Source organism: Mytilus edulis, chromosome 1 (genome assembly GCF_963676685.1).
Source record: "Mytilus edulis chromosome 1, xbMytEdul2.2, whole genome shotgun sequence".
Lineage (NCBI taxonomy): Eukaryota > Metazoa > Mollusca > Bivalvia > Mytilida > Mytilidae > Mytilus > Mytilus edulis.
The window spans coordinates 97,620,637-97,644,229 of NC_092344.1; the positions used below are offsets into that span (position 1 = coordinate 97,620,637).

Below are 23,593 nucleotides of genomic sequence, written 5' to 3' on the forward strand. Positions count from 1 at the left end.
CAAAATAATAATTGACCCTGATTAGAACCGGAAGCAATATTTTTCACTATTTTTATGATTTAAATTTTAGCATTTTCATCTGCATTTAATGGAAAAGAATGAAATAGGCCTAACAGGCGATTTAAATGCTATGCAACCATTTTGAACGCAGTTATGAAACAATGCATATATTATTTTACAACTGACCTGTAAGGTATAACATGATATTGATAATACTATATTTGAAAAATGACCTGGGAACAGTATACCTAAATTATATATATGTCCTAGTCCAAATAATTATGACATCTTGAAAGGCTATTATATTTTTTTTCTTTGACGCCTTACATCACGTCATAATTATTTGGACTATATATGTCCCTGACATGACCAATAATTTACAAAGGTTTATTATTTTTTGAAAATCACACATCACAATATATTCTTCTGCTGTGTTACATTAATATGAGGCAGTCATTACCTGTGAATGGGGACGAAGTCTGAATTATTTTCTTTTTTATTTAAACATGTTGATAAACGGAAATACCGTAACGTTTCCGATATTGGTTCGTTGTTAGGGATTTCCTTGTGACGTTATTTAAGTAATGACTTCATATTCAATGTATACAAAGAAACGCTGTTATCAGGTTACGTTTTTTTTTATAATATGAGGCAGGCAATACCTGTAAGGGAGCTACCATTTGATTTTTATGGGGGGGCTAGGATGAAAAATTTTGTCCTGCATTTTTTTTTAGTTGTAATCTCTGTCCTGCCTTTTTATTTTTCACTCTATTCGGTCCTGCTTTTTTTTTTTTAGTTTATCCTGACTTTTTTTACATAAATTGTCATCCTGACTTCTTTTTTTTTGCAAGTGTCTCATCCTGCCTTTTTTTTTTACTCAAAACTTCTGTCCTGCCTATTTTTTTCAAATTTCATCCTGGGTGTTGAATTCCTTCCTATGTTTGTTGATATGTTGATAAATATACATTTTATTCAAAGTCTCATGCAAACAAGACCGGCCGGAAAACGTTTGTGCGCAGATGCAGACTGGGAAAAGGAAGTAGATCTAAAAAAAAAGTTAACGATTTTGAGTTCATTAGAAGAATAAAAAATCGGGGAATTTTCCCGAATTTTTTATTTTTTATTGATTTTTCTAACGTAATTGGGGACTTCGTCCCCATCTCAAACAATTATTAAAAATGATTGGGTGTTGAATTCCTTCCTATATTTATTGATATGTTGATAAATATACATTTCATTCAAAGTCTCAGCCAACAAGACCGGAACAGGAAGTAGATCTGAAAAAAAAGTTAACGATTTTGAGCTCATTAGTACAATGAAAAATTCGTGAAATTTTCCCGATTTTTTTTTGGATTTTTTTTTTGTTTGAATTTTCTACCGTAATTGGGGACTTTGTCCCCATATCATATGTTGCAAGCAGTTATCTCTGTTGACAAACATGATTAAATCTTAAAATTACTTGATTTAAAAGAGTATCAGGTGCTCTCATCTAAAATAAACATTAGAAATATGGTGAAAGAGAAATTATATTTAAAGTATTGCAGCATATGGAAGAAAAAATTATTTAATGATAAAAGACAAAATAAGACCTCTGGAAATAAACTTAGAACTTATCGATTATTTAAACCAAATTTTAATTTTGAGCCTTACTTATTGAAATTACCATATATATTCAAAAATGTGTTTTTACAAGATTTAGAATTGGAGCTCACAAACTTGAAATAGAAAAAGGTCGTTACTTTAATATTAAACTAGAAAATAGAATATGCAAACTCTGTAATGAGGAAATAGAAGATGAGATGCATTTTCTTTTAACATGTAAAACTTTGGATAATGTTAGAAATCCCTTTCTAAGCAAAATATATAGTAAAAATAAAAATATTTCAAAACTTGATAACAAATCTCTTTTTATTTGGCTAATGGGAAATGAAGATAAAAACATTTTGATAATAATTTGTCAATCATTAGAGGTTTTAAATATAAACAGAAATACAACTTTAAATTAGATTTCTCTATATAAAGATATAGAATGATATGTATGATCAAATATGCATTTACATTAGTTATTTCTTTTACATTTAATAAATTATTAGCATACTATGAGGTGTACTGTCCAATAAAGGGACCAGAGTAACAGACAATTGGTCATATTATATTATATATATTTTTATTATTACAAATTGCCCAGTCTGCACGGTTAGCCACTAGTCTGATGCCCCAGACTAGTAAAATTTTATTCGGACTAGTAAGTTTTTGCAAAACTTTGTTTGGCCCAATAAGAAAAGTGTCAGAATATTGGTCTTCGGACTAGTAGTTGAAAAAGTTTTTTGGTGCAGACTGATTTGCCTACTTCATTTGCTTTAATATTTTATATCAATCAATCAAATCAAAATCAATCATATTATGTACTTTGTTTAACCTATTTTTAATTTACTTTACATTATGTTTGAAAATTATATTGTAATTATTCTGCTCATTTTGGGCGTCGTGATTGACAAATAAAATATCTGTTGTTTGTTTGTTCTGTTGAAGTCCGTGTTTTCCCTCGCCTTACTCAAAATTTTGGAAAAGTCTTGTCACTGCACTCCAATTTTTAATATTCTTTAATTTCTCGTTCTTCAATGTTATCCTTTGGTTATGGCACCACAAATCAACTATCGTATCATAGAAAGAAAACAACTATACTATTTAATTTTTACTTCATATATATATATTCTGAATTTTGCTAAGACTACATGCATGTACATCATGTCATGTACTTCGGCACTGACAGTATCAGGTCTGTTCACACCCAATACACTTTTGCACCCCACACCTTCGCACCTCACATGTTTGCCCCCGAAGTCCGTTCACACCCTGCACGTTCACACCCAATTTTTATTGGAATTTCAGTTGAATTTTTTAGATATTTCTTTTATATGTATATACCAAATATTTTTATTGTATACTGCAACTACCTGGGTTTATTTCCTAAATATAGTAACATAGCTATATTTTGTATAATGTCTATTTCATCATGAAACACTGTCTCCACAATCAGGGGTCCATTAAGAGATGAAAATAAGTTTGACATTTCTGTTACGATTTAAAAAGCTATCTGTATTAATTTAAGTTCATTTAGTTGCCGTATAAAAACAATATTAGGTCAATGTTCTAAATTTTTTTTTAAATTGTACTCTATGCAAAACTTTCTAAGCCTCATACAAAAAAGTTATATTTTCCTGACATTGACCATGTTGACCTAATATTGTATATGTCTTGAATAAGATTTGAGGAATTATTTTACAGATTTCATTTTTTACAGCTTGGCTCCTTTTATCTCATGAAGATGAAAAAATGTGTGTTTGTCAGAATCCTAATTCCTTTTGAAACAATGAAAAGAAATATTTATAGAAATACACTTTAATACCATGACACAAAAAAAATAACTTGTCAGAATCTCACTTTATTTAGAAACAATAAAAAAATATATATGCATAGCAATACATTTCCAAAAACTTGTTTACAAATTATTAAACACAAAACCAATAACAATTGGGCACGAAAGTGTAGGGTGCGAACAGACTTTGGGTGCGAAATTGAAAGGGGGCAAACTTGATTGGACACGAACGGACTGACATCGACCCTACATGTACATGTAAATTAAATCAGTACAATGTGACGTTGTAACTCCCACAGTATTCTCAACACATATAGTCAAAACAAATAGCACATAACAAATATACATAAAAAAGCACAGTATTGTGAAAAAAGAATCATCATGATCATAGACTGTATAATAATCAGCACTTTGAATATTTAATTGGTCTGTTTCAATTTGGATGCACAATCTGTTGGTGCATTTCTTATTTTTATGCCCCACCTACGATAATAGAGGGGCATTATGTTTTCTGGTCTGTGCGTCCGTCCGTCCGTTCGTCCGTCCGTCCGTCTGTTCGTCCATCTGTGCCACTTCAGGTTAAAGTTTTTGGTCAAGGTAGTTTTTGATGAAGTTGAAGTCCAATTGACTTCAAACTTGGTACGTATGTTCCCTATGATATGATCTTTCTAATTTTAATGCCAAATTAGAGATCTTATCCGAATTTTACGGTCCACTGAACATAGAAAATGATAGTGCGAGTGGGGCATTTGTGTACTGAGGACACATTCTAGATTTTAATCTATTTTTTGTACCTTAACCCCTATAACATAATATGATGCAAGTGTCAGATCAAATGTTGTTGTTTTTTTTAAGTTAAATGAATTTGTATGAAACAGTAAGAAAAAAAATTGAAGATTTTGAGTTGATAAGTGGACTGATTTTCTGTTTTATTGTTTTTCTTACTTTTTTTGGAGACTTAAGTAAATGTCATATTAATTGGAATACTGGTCATTCTCAGTCTAAATAATAAAATGTAGAATTATCACAAGTGGCATTGAACTAAAAAAAATGTCAAATATATTTTGTGATTGCTGTTATAATTTTTATATGACCGCAAAATTTGAAAAATGTTTCGTCGTATATTGCTATCACATTGGCGTCGTCGTCTGCGTCGTCGTTTTCCGAATACTTTTAGTTTTCGCACTCTAACTTTAGTAAAAGTGAATGGAAATCTATGAAATTTTAACACAAGGTTTATGACCACAAAAGGAAGGTTGGTATTGATTTTGGGAGTTTTGGTCCCAACATTTTAGGAATTAGGGGCCAAAAAGGGCCCAAATAAGCATTTTCTTGGTTTTCGCACTATAACTTTAGTTTAAGTTAATAGAAATCTATGAAATTTTGACACAAGGTTTATGACCACAAAAGAACGGTTGGGATTGATTTTGGGAGTTTTGGTTTCAACAGTTTAGGAATTAGGGGCCAAAAAAGGGCCCAAATAAGCATTATTCTTGGTTTTCGCACAATAACTTTAGTTTAGGTGAATAGAAATCTATGAAATTTAAACACAATGTTAATGACTACAAAAGTAAGGTTGGTATTGATTTTGGGAGTTTTGGTCCCAACAGTTTAGGAATTAGGGGCCAAAAAGGGACCCAAATAAGCATTTTTCTTGGTTTTCGCACCATAACGTTAGTATAAGTAAATAGAAATCTATGAAATTTAAACACAAGGTTTATGACCATAAAAGGAAGGTTGGTATTGATTTTGAAAGTTTTGATCCCAACAGAATAAGGGGCACAAAGGGTCCAAAATTAAACTTTGTTTGATTTCATCACAATTGAATAATTGGGGTTCTTTGATATGTCGAATCTAACTGTCATGACTGTGTATGAAGATTCTTAACTTTTGGTCCCGTTTTCAAATTGGTCTACATTAAGGTCCAAAGGGTCCAAAATTAAACTAACTTTGATTTTGACAAAAAATGAATCAGTTAGGTTCTTTGATATGCTGAATCTAAAAATGTACTTAGATTCTTGATTATTGGCCCAGTTTTCAAGTTGGTCCAAATCGGGGTCCAAAATTAAACTTTGTTTGATTTCATCAAAAATTGAATAAATGGGGTTCTTTGATATACCAAATCTAACTGTGTATGTAGATTCTTCATTTTTATGCCCCACCTACGATAGTAGAGGGGCATTATGTTTTCTGGTCTGTGCGTCTGTTCGTCCGTCCGTCTGTTCGTTCGTTCGTTTGTCCGTTCGCCTGTCTGTCCCGCTTCAGGTTAAAGTTTTTGGTCAAGGTAGTTTTTGATGAAGTTGAAGTCCAATCAAATTGAAACTTAGTATACATGTGCCCTATGATATGATCTTTCTAATGTAAATGCCAAATTATAGTTTTGACCCCAATTTTACGGTTCACTGAACATAGAAAATGATAGTGCAAATTTCAGGTTAAAGTTTTTGGTCAAGGTAGTTTTTGATAAAGTAGAAGTCAAATCAACTTGAAACTTAGTATACATGTTCCTTTTGATAAGATCATTCTAATTTTAATTCCAAATTAGAGAATTTATTCCAATTTCACGGTCCACTAAACATAGAAAATGATAGTGCGAGTGGGGCATCCGTGTACTGTGGACACATTCTTGTTGGTCCTGTTTTCAAATTGGTCTACACTAAAGTCCAAAGGGTCCAAAATTAAACTTAGTCTGATTTTAACAAAAATTGAAATCTTGGGGTTCTTTGATATGCTGAATCCAAAAATGTACTTAGATTTTTTATTATGGGCCCAGTTTTCAAGTTGGTCCAAATCAGGATCTAAAATTATTATATTAAGTATTGTGCAATAGCAAGTCTTTTCAATTGCACAGTATTGCGCAATGGCTAGAAATATCTAATTGCACAATATTGTGAAATAGCAAATTTTTAATTAGAGTTATCTTTCTTTGTCCAGAATAGTAAGCAAGAAATATCTAATTGCAAAATATTGTGCAATAGCCAGATTTATTTTTAGTTGGAGTTATCTTTCTTTGTCCAGAATCAACTTAAATCTTTGTTATATACAATATACAATGTATATTCACTTTTTACTACCAACTGATAAATTAAAATAATCTTTACCATTCAGTGATAACAAGCAGTTTTTTTACATCTTAATATTTTATGATGTATTTAAATGAGTAGTTATTGTTGCAAACTCCATTAGAAATTTTAATTGAGATTAGTTTTGGAATAAGGGAAAGGGGAATGTGATTAAAAATTCTCATTTGAAATTTCATAAATAAAAAAGAAAATTTCTTCAAACATTTTTTTGAGAGGATTAATATTCAACAGCATAGTGAATTGCTCTAAGAGAAAACAAAAATTTTAAGTTCATTAGAACACATTCATTCTGTGTCAGAAACCTATGCTGTGTCAACTATTTAATCACAATCCAAATTTAGAGCTGAATCCAGCTTGAATGTTGTGTCCAAGGGTCCGGAAACGGTCATATTTGACAGTCATGTCCTAAACTGAAACTATAATGTCCTAAACTTTTAATTGGAATTTAGGTCAAATTTTATTTTTCAACCGTAATAATTTCGGTCATTTCGTTGAGATCGACTTTCAAAATCGCCATTTTGAACATATTTTTGTTTTGTTATCGACTTCCTGTAATTAAACTGCCACTTCATTAAAGTGTTATAATCCTGAGGGCCCTCCTAATAACTATATTAATGCCTCGGGGAGCTATTGGCTAATGATTGCTAATCTCTTTACCTGTGTTTTTTATTCACACCTGGCAATTAATCACAAGCTCCAAACTATTATTATAAAGAAATAAAAATTCCATACCAACTGGCTTCATTATTTAATTACTCAACAGGTCAGACAATTGTCAATTATGATTTAAAATTAAATTAAAACTTGGTTTAATTTCATAGAAAAAAATATTTTTTTACTTCTAACACACGTGCTTTGTTTACTATGTAATACGCATGTTTGAAATTCTCTTCCACAGATTTAGACAATTAATTGTAAATATAAAATAATTTCATCCTAAATAAAGCTAGTGCAACTATTTTAATTAATATTCTTACACTATTAAAGGTAAAATATTAAAAAGCCGATGATTTCCTGTGATTTGGATAAACAAAACTAATCCCGGAAATGAGTCCGGAATTGTTCGTTTTAGTATTGTCGCAGTACATCCGGTTTGAATTTTGACTTCAGAATCAAAGGAAACGTAAGCAATAACTGAGAATATTATCGTTTTGAGTCATTAAAATCATTTTATTTATAAACTGTTGCCTTCCCTTAATTGCTCTTGAACGATTTTTGGAAAATGGTAGGACAAATCATGAAGTAAATGCGATGCAACAGTGAAACAAGTTTGTTGATGCTACGAACATGACGATCAAGTATGAGCATACTCATAATGAGTCTCATGCAGTAATGTGATTTTGACAATCATTTTTTGAAAAGGGGCATCAACTTTTAAGTTGTATGAAAATGACCGAAATTAGGTGAAAAAATTTCCGGATCCTTGGTTGTGTCCATACTTGCCCCAACCGTTCAGGGTTCAACCTCTGCGGTCGTATAAAGCTACGCCCTGCGGAGCATCTGGTTAATATTTATTTATAACTTCTTTACTCTTGTTTTTAGATTGTAACATGTCTGGAGAATACAGTTACCAGGTTCTTAAAGTGTGTGTTGCACAAATCTGTCAGAATCTAGGTTGGAATTCGACACAATCAACACCACTAGAACTTTTGACAGATATTCTAGAACGCTACCTGGTGCAAGTGGGGAAAGTAACACACAGATATGCTGAACAATGTAAGTGATGTCCATCCTTTTACATCATGGACAATTTTAAATTTACAGTTTTAAAGAATCATTTTTATAGTTAGAAAAGTGGAGGGGATTTGTTTGATATATATTATTTACAATTTTGACACAAATTGGATAAATAGATATAAATACATGTATGCAGAGTGGTTGCCTGCTATGAGCATTGATGAGCCATTAAGACCAAAGAACAAAGATGTGAACAATTGCAGGTGAATTGTATGGTCTTCTTTAGGCTTCAACGATGAGGAAAACACATACCATAAACTAAGCCTGGATTGCAAAATTATATGCATTGATATACAATGTATCATGTTAAGGTACATATACAGAAATGATAACATTTCATTTGTTGTGTTTGTGTTGATATAAATATTTAAAAATTTCCAAATAATCTGTTGTGTGTGTGTTGTCTTCAAAATAAGCAACATCACTGTACATATATGCCTATTAATTATCTGTACTATTTTTCCTAAGATAAGCCACTCCTAAATTAATTGTGTTCGATATTAAATAAATCTATATTATTATTTGACAAAAAAGCATGCCTTCTTTCCTACTTGACCTTGAAACACTTGTGTACATTTGTACTCTTTGATGGTATATAAGTAGACTGTGATTAAACAAGATTTAAGATCAATTTGGACATAAAAAATATGTGAATTGTCTCATATAGTATTGAAGAAAGTATAGTTGTTGATACTGTAATTTTTTGTATTCTCAGTTGGAAGAACAGAACCCAATATAGATGACATAGGTTTAGCCTTCCGTCATTTGAATGTCAGTCCTAGTGAGTTAGGAGAATACATTAAGAATGCAGATCCTTTACCATACGCTCATGATGTTGTGGCATTTCCTGTTCCAAAGAAACCTAATCTACAGTTCCCTAAACCAGACTGTAGAGAGGTGTTCACAAGGGATGAATCTATACCAGAGTATATGCCACTTATGCATCCTGAACTGGAAGGTACAGTAGAAATGTAGAAATGTCAATAATGATTATAGATTTTACTTGAAAATTCTTTTTGTATACATGATATAGTGTATTTTCATCTCTTCATTCTGGCAATATTCATGCCTTATGACATAATACTTCAAACATTTCTTTCTGCCTACCAAGTGTTTCAGTTATTTAGACTGGGGTAGTAAAACTTGAATGTTACTTGCTTTTTGGGGCAAGAAAAATTACATTTGTTCACAACTGGTCATTTTTACCTCGATATACTACTTTAGTCTATGCTGACTATAATCTATACAAATTACTCTTCTTGTATTTGATAAACAAGTTGACATTCATGATTGTGTACAACTAGTAACCTGTAAAACTTGCCTAAGATAAAATAACAAGAGATTACTGTTTAAAACATTTAGACATGTTGTTTTTTTCTTCAGAGGAAGAGTCTGTGTCTACTGAACCCAGTACAGATACAAGAGTAACAGGATTATTACCAGTTCCAATATTGAATCAGATATCAACAAGTCCAGCAGATGGCACTGCTGTAGACAAGCATGCTAATACACCACCAGATGGACCTCCATTTAAAAGAAGACGGTATAACTTCTTTATATTTAACTCTTGTCCAGCAAACTGTCCAATGTTTTAAAATAGATAAACATACTTTACAAAAGAAGTTAGAAAATTTAAAATGAGAATAAATGGGCATTCAAATTTCACTTGAAAAAATCACTCTATATTATATGAATTTTAATGTAGGTATATATTCTGATGTGAATAGAACAAAATTAATGCAATATTGACAGGAGATTAACCAATTATTTGGAAAATTGTTATGAACGAGATTAGGAAGTAAAGAAGATAAGTGGGATATTCATTCTTCTTTATGTTTCACTACATTATAATTAGATTAAAAAAAGTTGATGGTGAAAATTTGCTATTGTAGATCTTGATTAGATGTGATCCCATTATATATATTTTTTTATTAAGTATTTTCTATGTAAAACATGAAATATGTGATACAATAATCTGGATATTTTGCATGAACTCATGCTCCACTACCATATATCACAATTGGGACTAATGTTATGTCAAAACTTTTAAATTGTAGTACATGTAATATCAAATATCACTATTTACTGGTTCTCTTGAATTCATGTTTTTTTCGCCAAATATAGCCCATGGTCATCAGATTCATCTGTAGCATACTGAATAAATACAATGTTTTGGTTTCTATTTGTAAATGTTTAAATTTTTTGTCTAAACAATAATTATTCATTGAAACTTTTACAGGTTAGACAGTGGTGCTCTTCCTGAAGACGCTGGACCATCATTATATGAAATGAAAAGTGTTATCATATCAACGTCAGGAGATCATACACCAACTCATGGCAAAGCTGGCAAACTTCCTGATCCAAGAACACCACCTCAAGGATATCCTAAAAAGGCAAAAGAATCACCCAAACCATCACCTGTCAAACAGTCAAAGAAATCATTGGCAAAAGAAAAATCAGATTCAAATAAAGAAAAAATTGAAAGAGATCTATTTTCTGAAACTGTGTTTGTGCCAAGTTCTTCAAAATCTGATTCAAAAGATGTACAAACAGAAATTGTAAGACCGAAATCCACTGTAGTGTCACCACCTGGTTATGGGCCTAGATCTAAATCTCCTGGTCAGGCTAAAAGTCCTAAAGGTCCAGGACGACCACCAGGTAGACCTCCAAAAAGTCCAGGGAGACCTCCATTAAAGAAAAGTCCAGGTAGACCTCCCATGCAGAGAAGTCCTGGCAGACCTCCTTTATCAAGAAGTCCAGGTAGATCACCATTCCAAAGAAGTCCAGGAAGACCACCTTTACATAGGAGTCCAAGTCGGCCTCAATCTGGAAGAAGTCCTGGTCGTCCACCAAAAAGTCCTAGAGGTAGACCCAGAGGATTTATTCCTGTGGTGGTTAAACCTAATCGCCCAGCAGATATAGAAACAATTGAAAGAAATATATTAGAAAGAATGTCACCAAATTCACAAATTTCAAATGAAGACATTAAAGATGTTATTTCAACACCAACAACTGAACAGCCAATAGATTTGTCTCTGTCTGGAAAATCTACAGAATCATCTGTCAGTGAGGTTGTTGTTAAGACTGAAGAAAATGAAGAAAATTCACAAGATGGGTCCTCCAAACTTGTAATCGTAGAACAGTCTCACAGGCCACGTGGTAGACCACCAATCAGTCCAGAGAAGAAAATGGCAAGATTAGCTGCCATTGATGACATTATTGATTCAGTTATTGCAAAATCATCTAAAAATGAAGAAACTATAGAGGATAAGAAACCAGTCCCTCACTTTGCTAATTCTGATGATGAAAATAAAAGTGAATCTAAAGATAAAAAATCAATATTTGATGACGGAGAATCATTTGATGCTTATGTCACAAATGTTAATTTAGATGACATGCAGACTGAGGTCGTATCAGAGGTCACCATTAAAACTGAGGCACCTGAGGGGAAGGATGATGTTAATAATATCACTTTACCTACTGGTGAAAAAATACCACCTCTACCACCACCACTGCTTACATCCCCACCTATAAAAAGACCGAAAGGACGTCCAAAGGGTTCGGGAAAAAAGAAATTAACAACACCAGTTAAGGAAAAGTCAAAGTTAAAACAAACTGTTCTGTCTGAAACTATAAGTCAAGTAAATATTTTTGAAAACAAATCACCAGAAGTCAAAAGTCCTGAAAAGAAGCCAATGGATCCATGGATGGCAGCTATGTCGGCGGCAGGTCTGTCTGTATCAGTACGGCCACCTGAACCAGAGGAAGATACAATGCCTGCTACTCAAGATACAGACGTGTCAGATATAGTGGAGGTAGAAAATGTCACTATTGAAGTAGGGAATGAAACAGTCGAAGTTAAGACAGAGCCAAGTGAAATCAGAAATGAACCAGTTGTGATTAAAACAGAACCTCTGGAAACAGGAAAGGATGATAACAAAATTAAGGGAAAATCTGAGAAATCTGAAAAATCTGAAAAATCAAAGGTAAGATTATGTTTTGTTTAGTTTTTTTATGGAATGGTTGTTATAAAAATAGGAATTGAAGAAGTACTACTAGGCATTTTTGTTTCAAGAAAAACATTTTTTTACTATAAAGTATGTTTCTTATAGACCCAATTTGGTTGCAGATATTTAAGTCAATTATTTTACATTTACTTCTTTTAAAGCATTGACCTTACCATCCTAAGTAGGCCAAGATCAAGTTTCTTGGTGTAAGTTGACAAATAAAGGTTGCTGAAGTTAACATATTTTTGGCATTCAATACTTCAATTTAGTTTTTAAATGACATATTATTGGATTCTTCTTTAATGTGCATTTATTAGAATATTTTATTGCCAAAACATCAGATTAAGAAATTCTAAAAATTGTCTGCCTTCTTTTTTAAAGACATTTAAAAAATTCCCTATATGTCTCAAAATCACTAAAACATTATTCTACTGTATTTATTCCACTTATAAAATCATGACAATTAAAAGTTCTTCATTTAAATATTTAAGGAACACAAGAAAAAGAAAGAAAAGAAAAAGAAAAACAAGAACAAAGACAGAGACAAGGAAAAAAGTAAAAAGGATAAAAGTCGTGAGGTAAGAGTCTTAGTTGTAACTTTCAGTTCAGTGCTACTCCATTTGTATTTACTGGAATTGAAGCTAAACACTCAAGTATCCTGCTTATAAATATGTCAGCTGAAATTGCATCATAATACACTATTTTTAAAATCTTAATGAGGTTTAAATTGATTCATTATTATTCTGTAAATGTATTTTCAATTAAGCACTTCTGCTAGTAAGTTTTGTGATATGCTGATAATTAGTATTGCTTTGGAGACACTAATCAAATGATGCACTTTTTATATGTGCTAAAATTATTCCAGTCTGTATTTTACTTTTTGTGGTGATGCAGAGAGTATAATTTGTTGTAGAACCACCAAAAGGAATGCATAAAATTCACCTACCAACTCCATTCATTCATACTTATAGTTTCCTGTTGTTTGATGAAGGATTTTTCATATTTTTATCTGGTTTATAATTGTAAAACATCCTTTTACTTTTCAGACGTATTTCCCAACCAAGTTGAAGATAAAATTTGGTGGTGCATCAAATAAATGTGAAAGTACTCGTGTTATAATGTCTCCAAGAACAGAGTCATCACCAAGTGAATCTCCTCGACAAGAAGGTCTTAAACTGTATGTTTATAATAAAAAAATTATGTTATTTATAGATAGATACCGGTTCATTAGATTAAAATTTGATATGATTCTGATCAGTTACATTTAAATAGAGTAGTTTTAGGGTAAAATAGAAACTCACAATTTTTTGGCACACCCAAATTTACTTTAAACTATCTTAAATAAATTTTTATGTACTGTATACACAAATAAATATTTGTTTAGAGTTGACTTGCACACATATGCACCCCCCCCCCCCCCCCCCACATATTTTGGCAAATAAAACTAGAGACACTTTGAAAATGATTTTTTTTTGGTAGTTAAAATGATGTGTAAAAATTTTGACCTTGCCCCTATTTTTGATGTAATTTCTTCCAAGCTACATATCTCTAATAGCACTCCTTCGATTATTTTACATGCCAATGAAAGTACAAAAAAACTTTGAATTCTTAATTTTGAATTCAGTTACATTTCAATTATTTCTAGTGTTATTAAAATGTTATTAAAGCATACCTGAAATTTAAAAAAATATATATAAAAGAAGCATTAAAAAATATTATCAAGGTTTTTAATTAAGGTGGTACCCTACACTTTCACTAAAATTAATTTGGCTCGTTTAATTTTCATAAAATATTGACAAAATATTTTCTTCGACACTTTGACAAAATTATATAAAAATTTTAAAACATTTGAACCAACCATTTTATCAGAAAAATTACACTGGTTATATAGCAGTTTGACAAACACTTATTTTGATAATTGAGAAGCTTAATATTTCCTTAACAACACAACTTAATTAAAACACTTTGCTGATTTTACAGAGTTATCTCCCTGTAGTGTTAGGTACCACCTTGAAGAATGACTGTAATATTTGTTTCTTTCTATGAAGAAATAACATAAAAAATGTGGTGCACACTGAATGACCCGCGTAGCAGGTTATTTTAAAGTGTGCACCACATTTTTATGCCCCACCTATGATAGTAGAGGGCATTATGTTTTCTGGTCTGTGCCTCCGTTCGTCTGTGCGTCCGTCCGTTCAGGTTAAAGTTTTTGGTCAAGGTAGGTTTTGATGAAGCTGAAGTCCAATCAACTTGAAACTTAGTACACTTGTTGCTTATGATATGATCTTTCTTATTTTAAAGCCAAATTAGACTTTTGACCCCAATTTCACGGTCCACTGAACATAGAAAATGAAAGTGGGAGTTTCAGGTTAAAGTTTTTGGTCAAGGTAGTTTTTGATGAAGCTGAAGTCCAATCAACTTGAAACTTAGTACACTTGTTGCTTATGATATGATCTTTTTAATTTTAAAGCCAAATTAGTCTTTTGACCCCAATTTCACGGTCCACTGAACATAATAAATGAAAGTGGGAGTTTCAGGTTAAAGTTTTTGGTCAAGGTAGTTTTTGATGAAGTTGAAGTCCAATCAACTTGAAACTTAGTACACATGTTCCATATGATATGATCTTTATAATTTTAATGCCAATTTAGATTTTTTACCCAATTTCACGGTCCATTGAACATGAAAAATGATAGTGCGAGTGGGGCATCCGTGTACTTTGGACACATTCTTGTTTATGTTATTTCGAATACACAGAAAAATTACAGTGATTTCTTATAATGTAATTCAAAATTCCATTTTAAACCGGAGTATATCATGAAAAAACGTTGATGACGTCACCGTCATATGACAATATTATGTCTATGAGCTGATAAACAAAACAACGTCAGTCAATCAGAAGACATGTTACATCCAAAATTAAAATATTGTTAGTAAAACAAAATACTTTAAACGTATATTGTCTGGCATCAGTTTATGTTCTTTTGGATTTTTCTTGTTTTTATATTTATGTTTGAATTAAAATCTATAAAAAAATCACTAATAATTTTGCAGAGTAATAAAGAAGACTACACCACAGATCTCTGAAACCAAACCAGCATCACCATCTGTTACTTCAGTAAAGAAAGAGCCAAAAACTAAAGAAATCAAGAAAGAGCCTAAGCCAGGACTTGTGATAGAGGAGGAGCCCCCTGTTCTCACACCAGAACCTCCAAAAACAGCAACTCCTCCACCTCCTGTTCTCAGGGTGCCATCCCCTGTTCCTCGTAAAAATCCTAGTAAACTTTCTATCCCAGAGCTACCTCGAGGTGTTGTCCCATCACCACCCCCACCAAATCTGTCACAGCCATCTACATCCAGTGTACCAAGAAAACGTGAACCTGAAGCTAAAAAATTTCCATCCCCTGCTCCCACGGAAACTAAAACATCTCCGGTGCAAACCCCATCTACCCCTCCATCATCACCTCCGCATCGTCCAGAATCTCCAGTGGAGCACGTCAATTCACCTCATAGTGACACACCTTCTACCAGTCCATACCATTCCCCATCTCCTTCTCCTGGTCCCTCTAACCCCAGGGAGAAGTTTGAATTGCCTCCTATGCCCCCACCCTCTATAGTTCCTCCCCCTCCTCCTCCATCCAAGCCATCATCAGTACAGAGAACAGTAGTAGCTGAAACGATTGGAACCTTCATAGTAAGTCTGATACTTAAACCATATTGTAATTGCATAATAGCAGGGTTCAAATAGTCAACTAAAAACAGATTTTACATATACATTCCTATCCATGCTTCAGATTGCTTTCCTGCTTTATTGCTTTTAATGTTCATTCATTTTATTAGAATGTAAGGCTTTTCGTTGTCTAATATGGCTTTAGAATCATCAAATTATTTATATCCTATATCAAATTTATCATTTTTTGCATATAAGTTAATACTAAAATCATTCATAATTAATCTGTCTCTTATCTATATTGAGTAAAAGCTGATAGATGGGTTGTTACCATTATGATATGAGCATCCCTGATGAGCACTGTAGTCGAAACATGCATCGGGCGTTAAAAAAACTCCTAGAATAAAATGTATCTGAGATGAGTTTGTTTACATAACTATTGTCCTTGTTATCAGGTGTCAGAAGATCATGTTATTGAGGTGAAGTATCATTTCATGTCTGTTACCTCTAACTACACGTCTTTGTTTGTATGATAAGTCCACATCTAACTACATTTTCTTTTTTATACTGATTTTAAACATGTGTATCACAAAACTGTTTGTCTAGAAATTAAACATTCTATGGGCATTTTCACAGATTTGATCAGAGAAAGGTTTCATTCCATTTAATTACAAATTGAGATTATATTTCAGAAAAAAGATCAAATCTAATGTTGTCAAAGAAAACAACTGGCTAATCCTGTATTTTAATTATCAAAAAACTAATGTACCTAGTACTTAGGTTAAAACAAACAAATTGTATGCATATTTATTTAACTTGCATCTGGGAAATATTTTTAAAATAACTATGTTTGGATTGAATTTAGAACATTTGAAATGCTATTCGAAATCAGTACTTGGGGGTAAAACTGTAAAAGATTAGAATATTTTTATCAGACAAGAAGTTATTTGTAGGTTACTAGTATTTTGCTACAGGTTAAGCACATTTTGAATTATCAATAAACTGTTTCATTCATATATGTTTGACCACCCTTCACTTAGTATTGCCAGTAAAACTTTTCAGAGGAGTTACAACATTTTAGTATTATCTGTAACGTTTAGAATATTTACGATCTTTAAAAGAAAAATTTGAATTGATCACTAAAAGTACAATGCAAGTTATAAAGAAATAGGGGTGATGTGATTTATCTTATCTATATGGATCTTTTAGTCAAACATATCCATTAGTTGTAATGACTAACATAGAACACAGTATACTAACTCATTGTCATATTACTGTAGTCAACATAAAGTTTGAGGTGATAGTGTTTATAATATTTTAAATATGACGCCACTAAAGACAACAACACTCAAATTTTCACCACATGGTATTGGTTTATTAGATCGACATGTTTCACCACATGGTATTGGTTTATTAGATCGACATGTTTCACCTATGGATAGGCGTCATCAGTACAATGTTACATTACATTTATTCCCGACGCACCTGGAAGCAGTACCTCCTAGAGCGAAGCCAAATGAATTGGTTCAGAATTACCATGAGGTGTTGTCCATTTTGGAAATGAAACCAAACATTTTATCATCTCTTTAACGATACCACTAGGAACCTCCAATAAGACTATATACTATAAGACTACAAGGAAGAACTTACTCTTACAAACTTTTATTCCTTTATTTAAACAACATTTACTTTTCATTCTATTTATATTTATATGTCATTTCACTTTCACTTTCATTTTCTATTTATATAACGTCACCATAACTACCATAATTATACTTACACTTCAGGTTAACGGCTCAACCGTAAGAAATGCACCTCACTGTAAATTTGATATGTAACATTGTCCTGATGACGCCTATCTATAGGGGAAACATGTTGATCGAATAAACCAATACCATGCAGTGAAAATTAGAGTGTTGTTGTCTTTAGTGGCGTCATATTCTTATTTATTTTAAAACAACTGTGAATACCTAGCAGTATCCACTCATTTTTACCCTACCGCACAATCACCACTTCAGCTGTTGGTTCACTTAATAGAATTATAATAATTTAAAGATCAAAGATCAATGTGGAAACAAAAGACGTAGTCATTATCACTCTAATTTCAGTTAACAAAATTAACATTTTCTCCATTTTTCATTATGAGATATAACTGTTGAACACATACATCAATTTTTGCATGGAAAGACAATTGACATGATTAACTAAATTTGTATTCCATGTGTGGTAGATTTCTCTTGTTAGAATTTTTTATACAATTTGGCAAATTTTACTTTCTGGTAATTTTTGCATCAAAGGACATTCATGATATTTCATCATAGTTATTTCCCTCCTTTATCAAATATAAAATTGTATTGCAGAAATGTTTTTAACTAAAAATAATTGAGTTTAATTAATAACTTTCGGCCAATGTTGTGTTATTTATCATATCGGTTCATTTAATTTTAAAGTCAAGACATGACAACACAGCCAAGCTTACTGTCACCAAGCTTAAGGTTTGCTTATCATCATAGTTCATATTCTTTAAGTTTTTATATACAGTAAAACTTTCTTTGTGGTTGAAAGAAAAATATTTTTCTTTCCAATATCTACCTTTGATGAAGTTTTAATAGATAAGAGCTATAAATAGGTTTTACTGTATATTTTTCATGTGTTTGTTATTATCATGTTTTCATTGGTTTTGTTAAGTTACTTTAGATTTCTGTTTTATATTTTTCTACAGAAATATACATTCATTCAAGAAAACTTCTGAAAACCATACCATTAATTGCGCTACCTTTGTAATTGAACTTGAAAGATTGGCCATGCCTCCACATTACCCTTTACTAATACTATTTATCTAAATAATATGTTTATAGTGTTTACATATTAACTGTCTGTTCTACTAACATATTTTTATTTTTGTTTGTACATAGAAAAGTCATCTTGTCATCTCTTGTTACAGAGTTGGTGTCCTAAAGTATACATTCAGAATCATTTATCCATGAATTTTCAGAATATCCTTATAGATAGTATTCATTTGCAATCATATAACATCACTTTATTTTGATCATATGTTACTGACCAAATGTTTTATATTTTTAAGTTACTGAGTCTGATTATCAAACTGATTGGCTAATTTACAGAAAAAAAATATATAGAAATAGAAAATATGCTTAAATGAATCTAATTTGTAGTTCTTATCACTACACAAATGGACACTCTTTTAAATGTAATTATTATATATAGAATAAAAAATGGATTATTTTACAAATATACTTGTATACAGGTATGAGCTCATGCCACTTCAGGCATTGTGGAATAGAAATCGATCTTATGCAAGTGCACATATACATTTACATGTGTAAGACTTTGACTGATTTTGAAACATTCAAAAAGAAATCAAAGATGAATTCTGGTTTCTTTTGTTTGGTTCTGAAATCTACTCAATTTTCAAACTTTTACATCCTTTGCATAGAGTTTATTTTGTACCTGAAAATGGTTATCCAACATATATTGGTATTTAATTCATAACGTCATTTCTATCCGACACAGCTCATATGTTGATCTCATAAAGAAATCAGAAACTGTATTATTATTGCTGCATGTTGTTGTAATGTAAATATAGATTCCTACACTGCAACAAGTGTATTACTATATTTCTCCACTCGAGACAGTTAAATTTTATTATTTAAAGCACGAGGCTTGCCGAGCTCTTTAAATAACTAAAATTTAACTGTCGAGAGTGGAGAAATATCGTAATACGCGAGTTATAGTGTGGGAATCTGTTTCTCTAATGATTTTTATCCTTCTTTTTCAAAGATTTTCAGAAACTTGTGTTCTTTATATGCGACGTCATCAGGCATTGCCGCCTTTTTTCATGGCTTCACAATAGGAAAATTCAGAAGAAAACAAAACATTTAGACGTCATAATCAAATTTCGACTAATCATTTGCCGAGATCAGATTTTTCACTAGTGAGGAAAATATTTTCTCACACTGGTCAGGAAATGTGAAAATAGCACAAAAATTAGAGAAATGTAATTTGATTATTGTAGTGTGCAAATATAAATTTATTTTCCATTGAGTTTTGTTTAAAGTTGGTTTTAATTTTTGAATGACACTGTTTTCAGGATGCCACTGGACAGAAAGTTTGGATTTGTCCGACATGTAAGATGCCAGACGATGGAAGTCCTATGATTGGTTGTGACATATGTGATGATTGGTATCATTGGTTAGTAGATAAAGGATAGATTGTTACAATTTTTAGCTCACCTGGCCCAAAGGGCCAAGTGAGCTTTTCCCATCACTTGGCATCCGTCGTCGTCCGTCGCCGTTAACTTTTACAAAAATCTTCTTCCATGAAACTAATGGGCTAAATTTAACCAAAATTGGCCACAATCATCACTAGGGTATCTAGTTTAAAAAATGTGTCCAATGACCCAGCCAACCAATCAAGATGGCTAAAAATAGAACATAGGGGTAAAATGTAGATTTTGGCTTATAACTCTGAAACCAAAGCATTAAGAGCAAATCTGACATGGGGGGTAAAATTGTTTATTAGGTCAAGATCTATCTGCCCTGAAAATTTCAGATGAATCGGACAACCGATTGTTGGGTTTCTACCCCTGAATTGGTAATTTTATAAGGAAATTTTGCTGTTTTTGGTTATTATCTTGAATATTATTATCGATAGAGATAAACTGTAAACAGCAATAATGTTCAGCAAAGTAACATCTACAAATAAGTCAAATGACCAAAAAGGTCAAATGACCCCTTGAGTTATTGCCCTTTATAGTAAATTTTTAGCAATTTTCATTAATTTTCTTTTGTATCTAAAGGGCCAAGTTTATTATAGATAAAGAAAATTGTAAGTAGCAAGAATGTTCAGTAAAGTAAGATCTACAAACATCACCATCACCAAAACACAATATTGTCATGAATCCATCTGTGTCCTTTGTTTAATATGCACATAGACCAAGGTGAGCGACACAGATTCTTTAGAGCCTCTAGTTTTTAGAAGTTTAGTCAATCTTGCTTACTCAGCAATCTTTTCTACTCCTTACCTCGCAAAAAAAATGAAAGGAAAAAAGATGTGTTAACATTACATTTTTGTTTACACTCTTACTGTTTTGTGATAAAGGATTTGGTCATTCATTCAGAATTTCAATGTGCAAAAATCTTTTTCAATTTTGCAATTTGAATTTATACTGTAGATAGGACCATACAATTGCATTACAAAAATAGTAGCAAACCCAGCTTTATAAAAACATGAAATATTCTTACCATCCTGTTCCTTTTAAAATTTACAATTTGTTTCATGTGAAGATAGAGAAAATTGAATACCTAATGAGAAAGCACACTAGTAAAAATTAAAGGTTTCACTGCAATATCAACAACTTTAGCATAGCACACTTTAAATTGATTTGGTTGAGAGAGAGAAAAGTTCAAAGAGTCTTAAGTTATTTATTGGTCTTCAAAGAAAAGTTATAAAGATACATTTTTTATGACAGTTGAAGAAGTAAGAATGCAATGTACTTCTTATCTCCACTTTGTAAATAATGAATGTTGTCAATTCCAGGGTATGTGTTGGTATTAAGGAGGACCCTCCAGAGGATCAGTCATGGTATTGTACAAAGTGTATGGCTCCAAAGAAACAATCAAAGAGAGGCAGGAAGAAAGGCAGTGGGGCTGGAAGAGGAAGAGGAAAGAAACCTGCTTAATACTTTGTCACAATTGGTTTTAAAAATATTTGTAAAATGAATGTTGAGAAATGTTATTCTTACATATTAACAAAAATGCTTATTTGGATGTGTTTACATATGACATATGAACAAATGTACCTTTAAAAAGCAAAATGTTGAATTCATTGTCAACTCTGTGTTGTTAAGTATGTACAGAGCTCCTGCTGAAAGACTAAAAAATGGCATATCTCCTCCTCATTAATTGTTAGTGCAGCTATATGAGTGTGACTTGACTGTAAGTGTTGCTGTGTAGTCTTTCTAGTGAGATTAAAATGTTACAAAGTTGTAGTTCATAACATTCAATCAAACTGATCAGACGATTAAACATTTTATCTAACTGTTAGATGAACACTGCAGATGGTCAGCTATGTCAGAAGTGCAATTGCTGATTTGTTTTGTGTATAAATAATGTTATAACTGTATTTTATCTCATAGATGATCATCTAGGCAATTTATACGAGTGATTTACTATGTATCAGGTCATATTTAGTGGTGGATCCAGAAATTTTCAAACAATGAGGGCCCACTGACTGCCTTAAATTGGGCCTGATCAAGTCCTACTTCATTGATACTTTTAATAATCAACCATCACCCCACCCCCACCCACCCACCCACTCCTTAAATTCTCCTCTGATATTTAGGTCATGATGATCATGTAGATCACAATCTGTATAACTTTTCTTGAAAGTTGTAAATTTTATTCAGAAAGCTACAAGAAATACTTTTTAAAAAAAATCACATCTGTTGAAATAAAAGTGACTAATATATACCTTGGATAACCTGACATAAAGCTTGAACACTTTATTTAATAAAAGCTATTCTTAGATTTTTAATCTATGAATGAAAGAGGCTTATTAAAGTTGAGATAAGAAAATCTGTTTTCCTCTATTCCTAATTAAGTTTTAGTTGGTTTTTCTGTTTTCTGTAAACCCCATCCATACGCTCCTAAACCCATGTTAGTTTGAGGAAAAATAAATCCACAGTGTGTTCATAATAATAAATGAAAATAAAATAAGTTAGAAATGAGAAAAATTTATGAACTGAAAATTCAAAAATTATTGAGTGCATTTTATTTTAATATTGTGAAAGTTAAACAATTGATATGAAGGCAATATTAATTATTGTGATTTAAGAAATGTAGCATACAACAAATTGATTTGGGGCAAAATCTATCTCCTTGTAATTTTTGCATGTATGAAAACTTCGTTAATATTTCTGACTTTTCAGTATTTTCAATATTGATTATTTTAAAGACTTTCTAAGTAGCATATGGTGAAATTGTGTCATTATGCATCAAAATGAAGTATTATGTACTGTAGTATAAAGGTAATAACTTACTGAGTTACTACTGTAAACTATTTTACCTATCTGTCATACACATGTTACAGGATAAGTGTGACGATATGCTGGCTAAAAAATAATTTTCAAAGTCATAAATCTAAGGTTATTGGAAATCATAGCTTATAATTAAGAAGTATTTCTGTAATTGATATGTTACCAATTAATGTTTTTTATTTGTTAAAAGATGTATATTTATAACTATTTATTTAGTTATAAACAATAAACAGTCAAAATATTTGTGTAGTTATTTTCCTATTCAGCAATTATAACCACTGTCTTTTGTGTATTTTCTTTTGGTTTGTAACTTGGTTTGCTTTAAAAATGTTATTATACAATGTTTATGAATTAAGGTTAGGTATAAGTCAATTAAATAACACACAAAACAGAGATGCTCACATGAGTCTAGATTACTTTGAAGCCATTCCATATGTGTTGAGGAGTCTTCATACTTATGCACAAAGATCTTTAAATGCAGTTTTCTAAGACATACATGTACTAATAGTTTTATCAAGTGCTAAAAAGGTCTAAAGTATAATTTTGGAATGCCAATGTGCTGTTATCATCTTTTTCAACATTAACTTAATGTATGGTCAAGATGCAGGTTGATTTCCCCCAAGTATGGTTGACTAATTAGTGTTTAACACCACTTTCAAAACT

The 23,593-nt window shown here is 31.6% G+C and overlaps 1 protein-coding gene across 4 annotated transcripts; it reads left to right on the forward strand.

Annotated features, from left to right (window-relative positions):
• The first annotated feature begins 6 nt into the window (after positions 1–6).
• LOC139496308 (transcription initiation factor TFIID subunit 3-like) lies at positions 7–23,173 on the forward strand. Of its 4 annotated transcripts, XM_071284814.1 has the most exons (12): positions 7–193; positions 8,005–8,178; positions 8,915–9,157; positions 9,583–9,742; positions 10,439–12,185; positions 12,698–12,784; positions 13,253–13,383; positions 15,258–15,897; positions 16,329–16,352; positions 18,324–18,368; positions 19,985–20,085; positions 21,433–23,173. In XM_071284814.1, the coding sequence occupies exons 2-12, from the start codon at positions 8,013–8,015 to the stop codon at positions 21,572–21,574; spliced, it is 3,486 nt and encodes a 1,161-aa protein (XP_071140915.1). In that variant the 5' UTR covers positions 7–193; positions 8,005–8,012; the 3' UTR covers positions 21,575–23,173. The 4 variants fall into 4 exon arrangements, with proteins under 4 accessions (XP_071140915.1, XP_071140930.1, XP_071140923.1 ...); XM_071284829.1 differs by lacking the exon at positions 18,324–18,368; XM_071284822.1 differs by lacking the exon at positions 16,329–16,352.
• The last annotated feature ends 420 nt before the right edge of the window (positions 23,174–23,593 follow it).

Coding starts and splice junctions, on each gene's coding strand:
- LOC139496308 (XM_071284814.1), top strand. CDS start 8,013: ATGTCTGGAGAATACAGTTACCAGGTTCTTAAAGTGTGTGTTGCACAA. Junction 9,158..9,582: donor TATGCATCCTGAACTGGAAG/GTACAGTAGAAA, acceptor TTTTTTCTTCAG/AGGAAGAGTCTGTGTCTACT. Junction 15,898..16,328: donor AAACGATTGGAACCTTCATA/GTAAGTCTGATA, acceptor CCTTGTTATCAG/GTGTCAGAAGATCATGTTAT.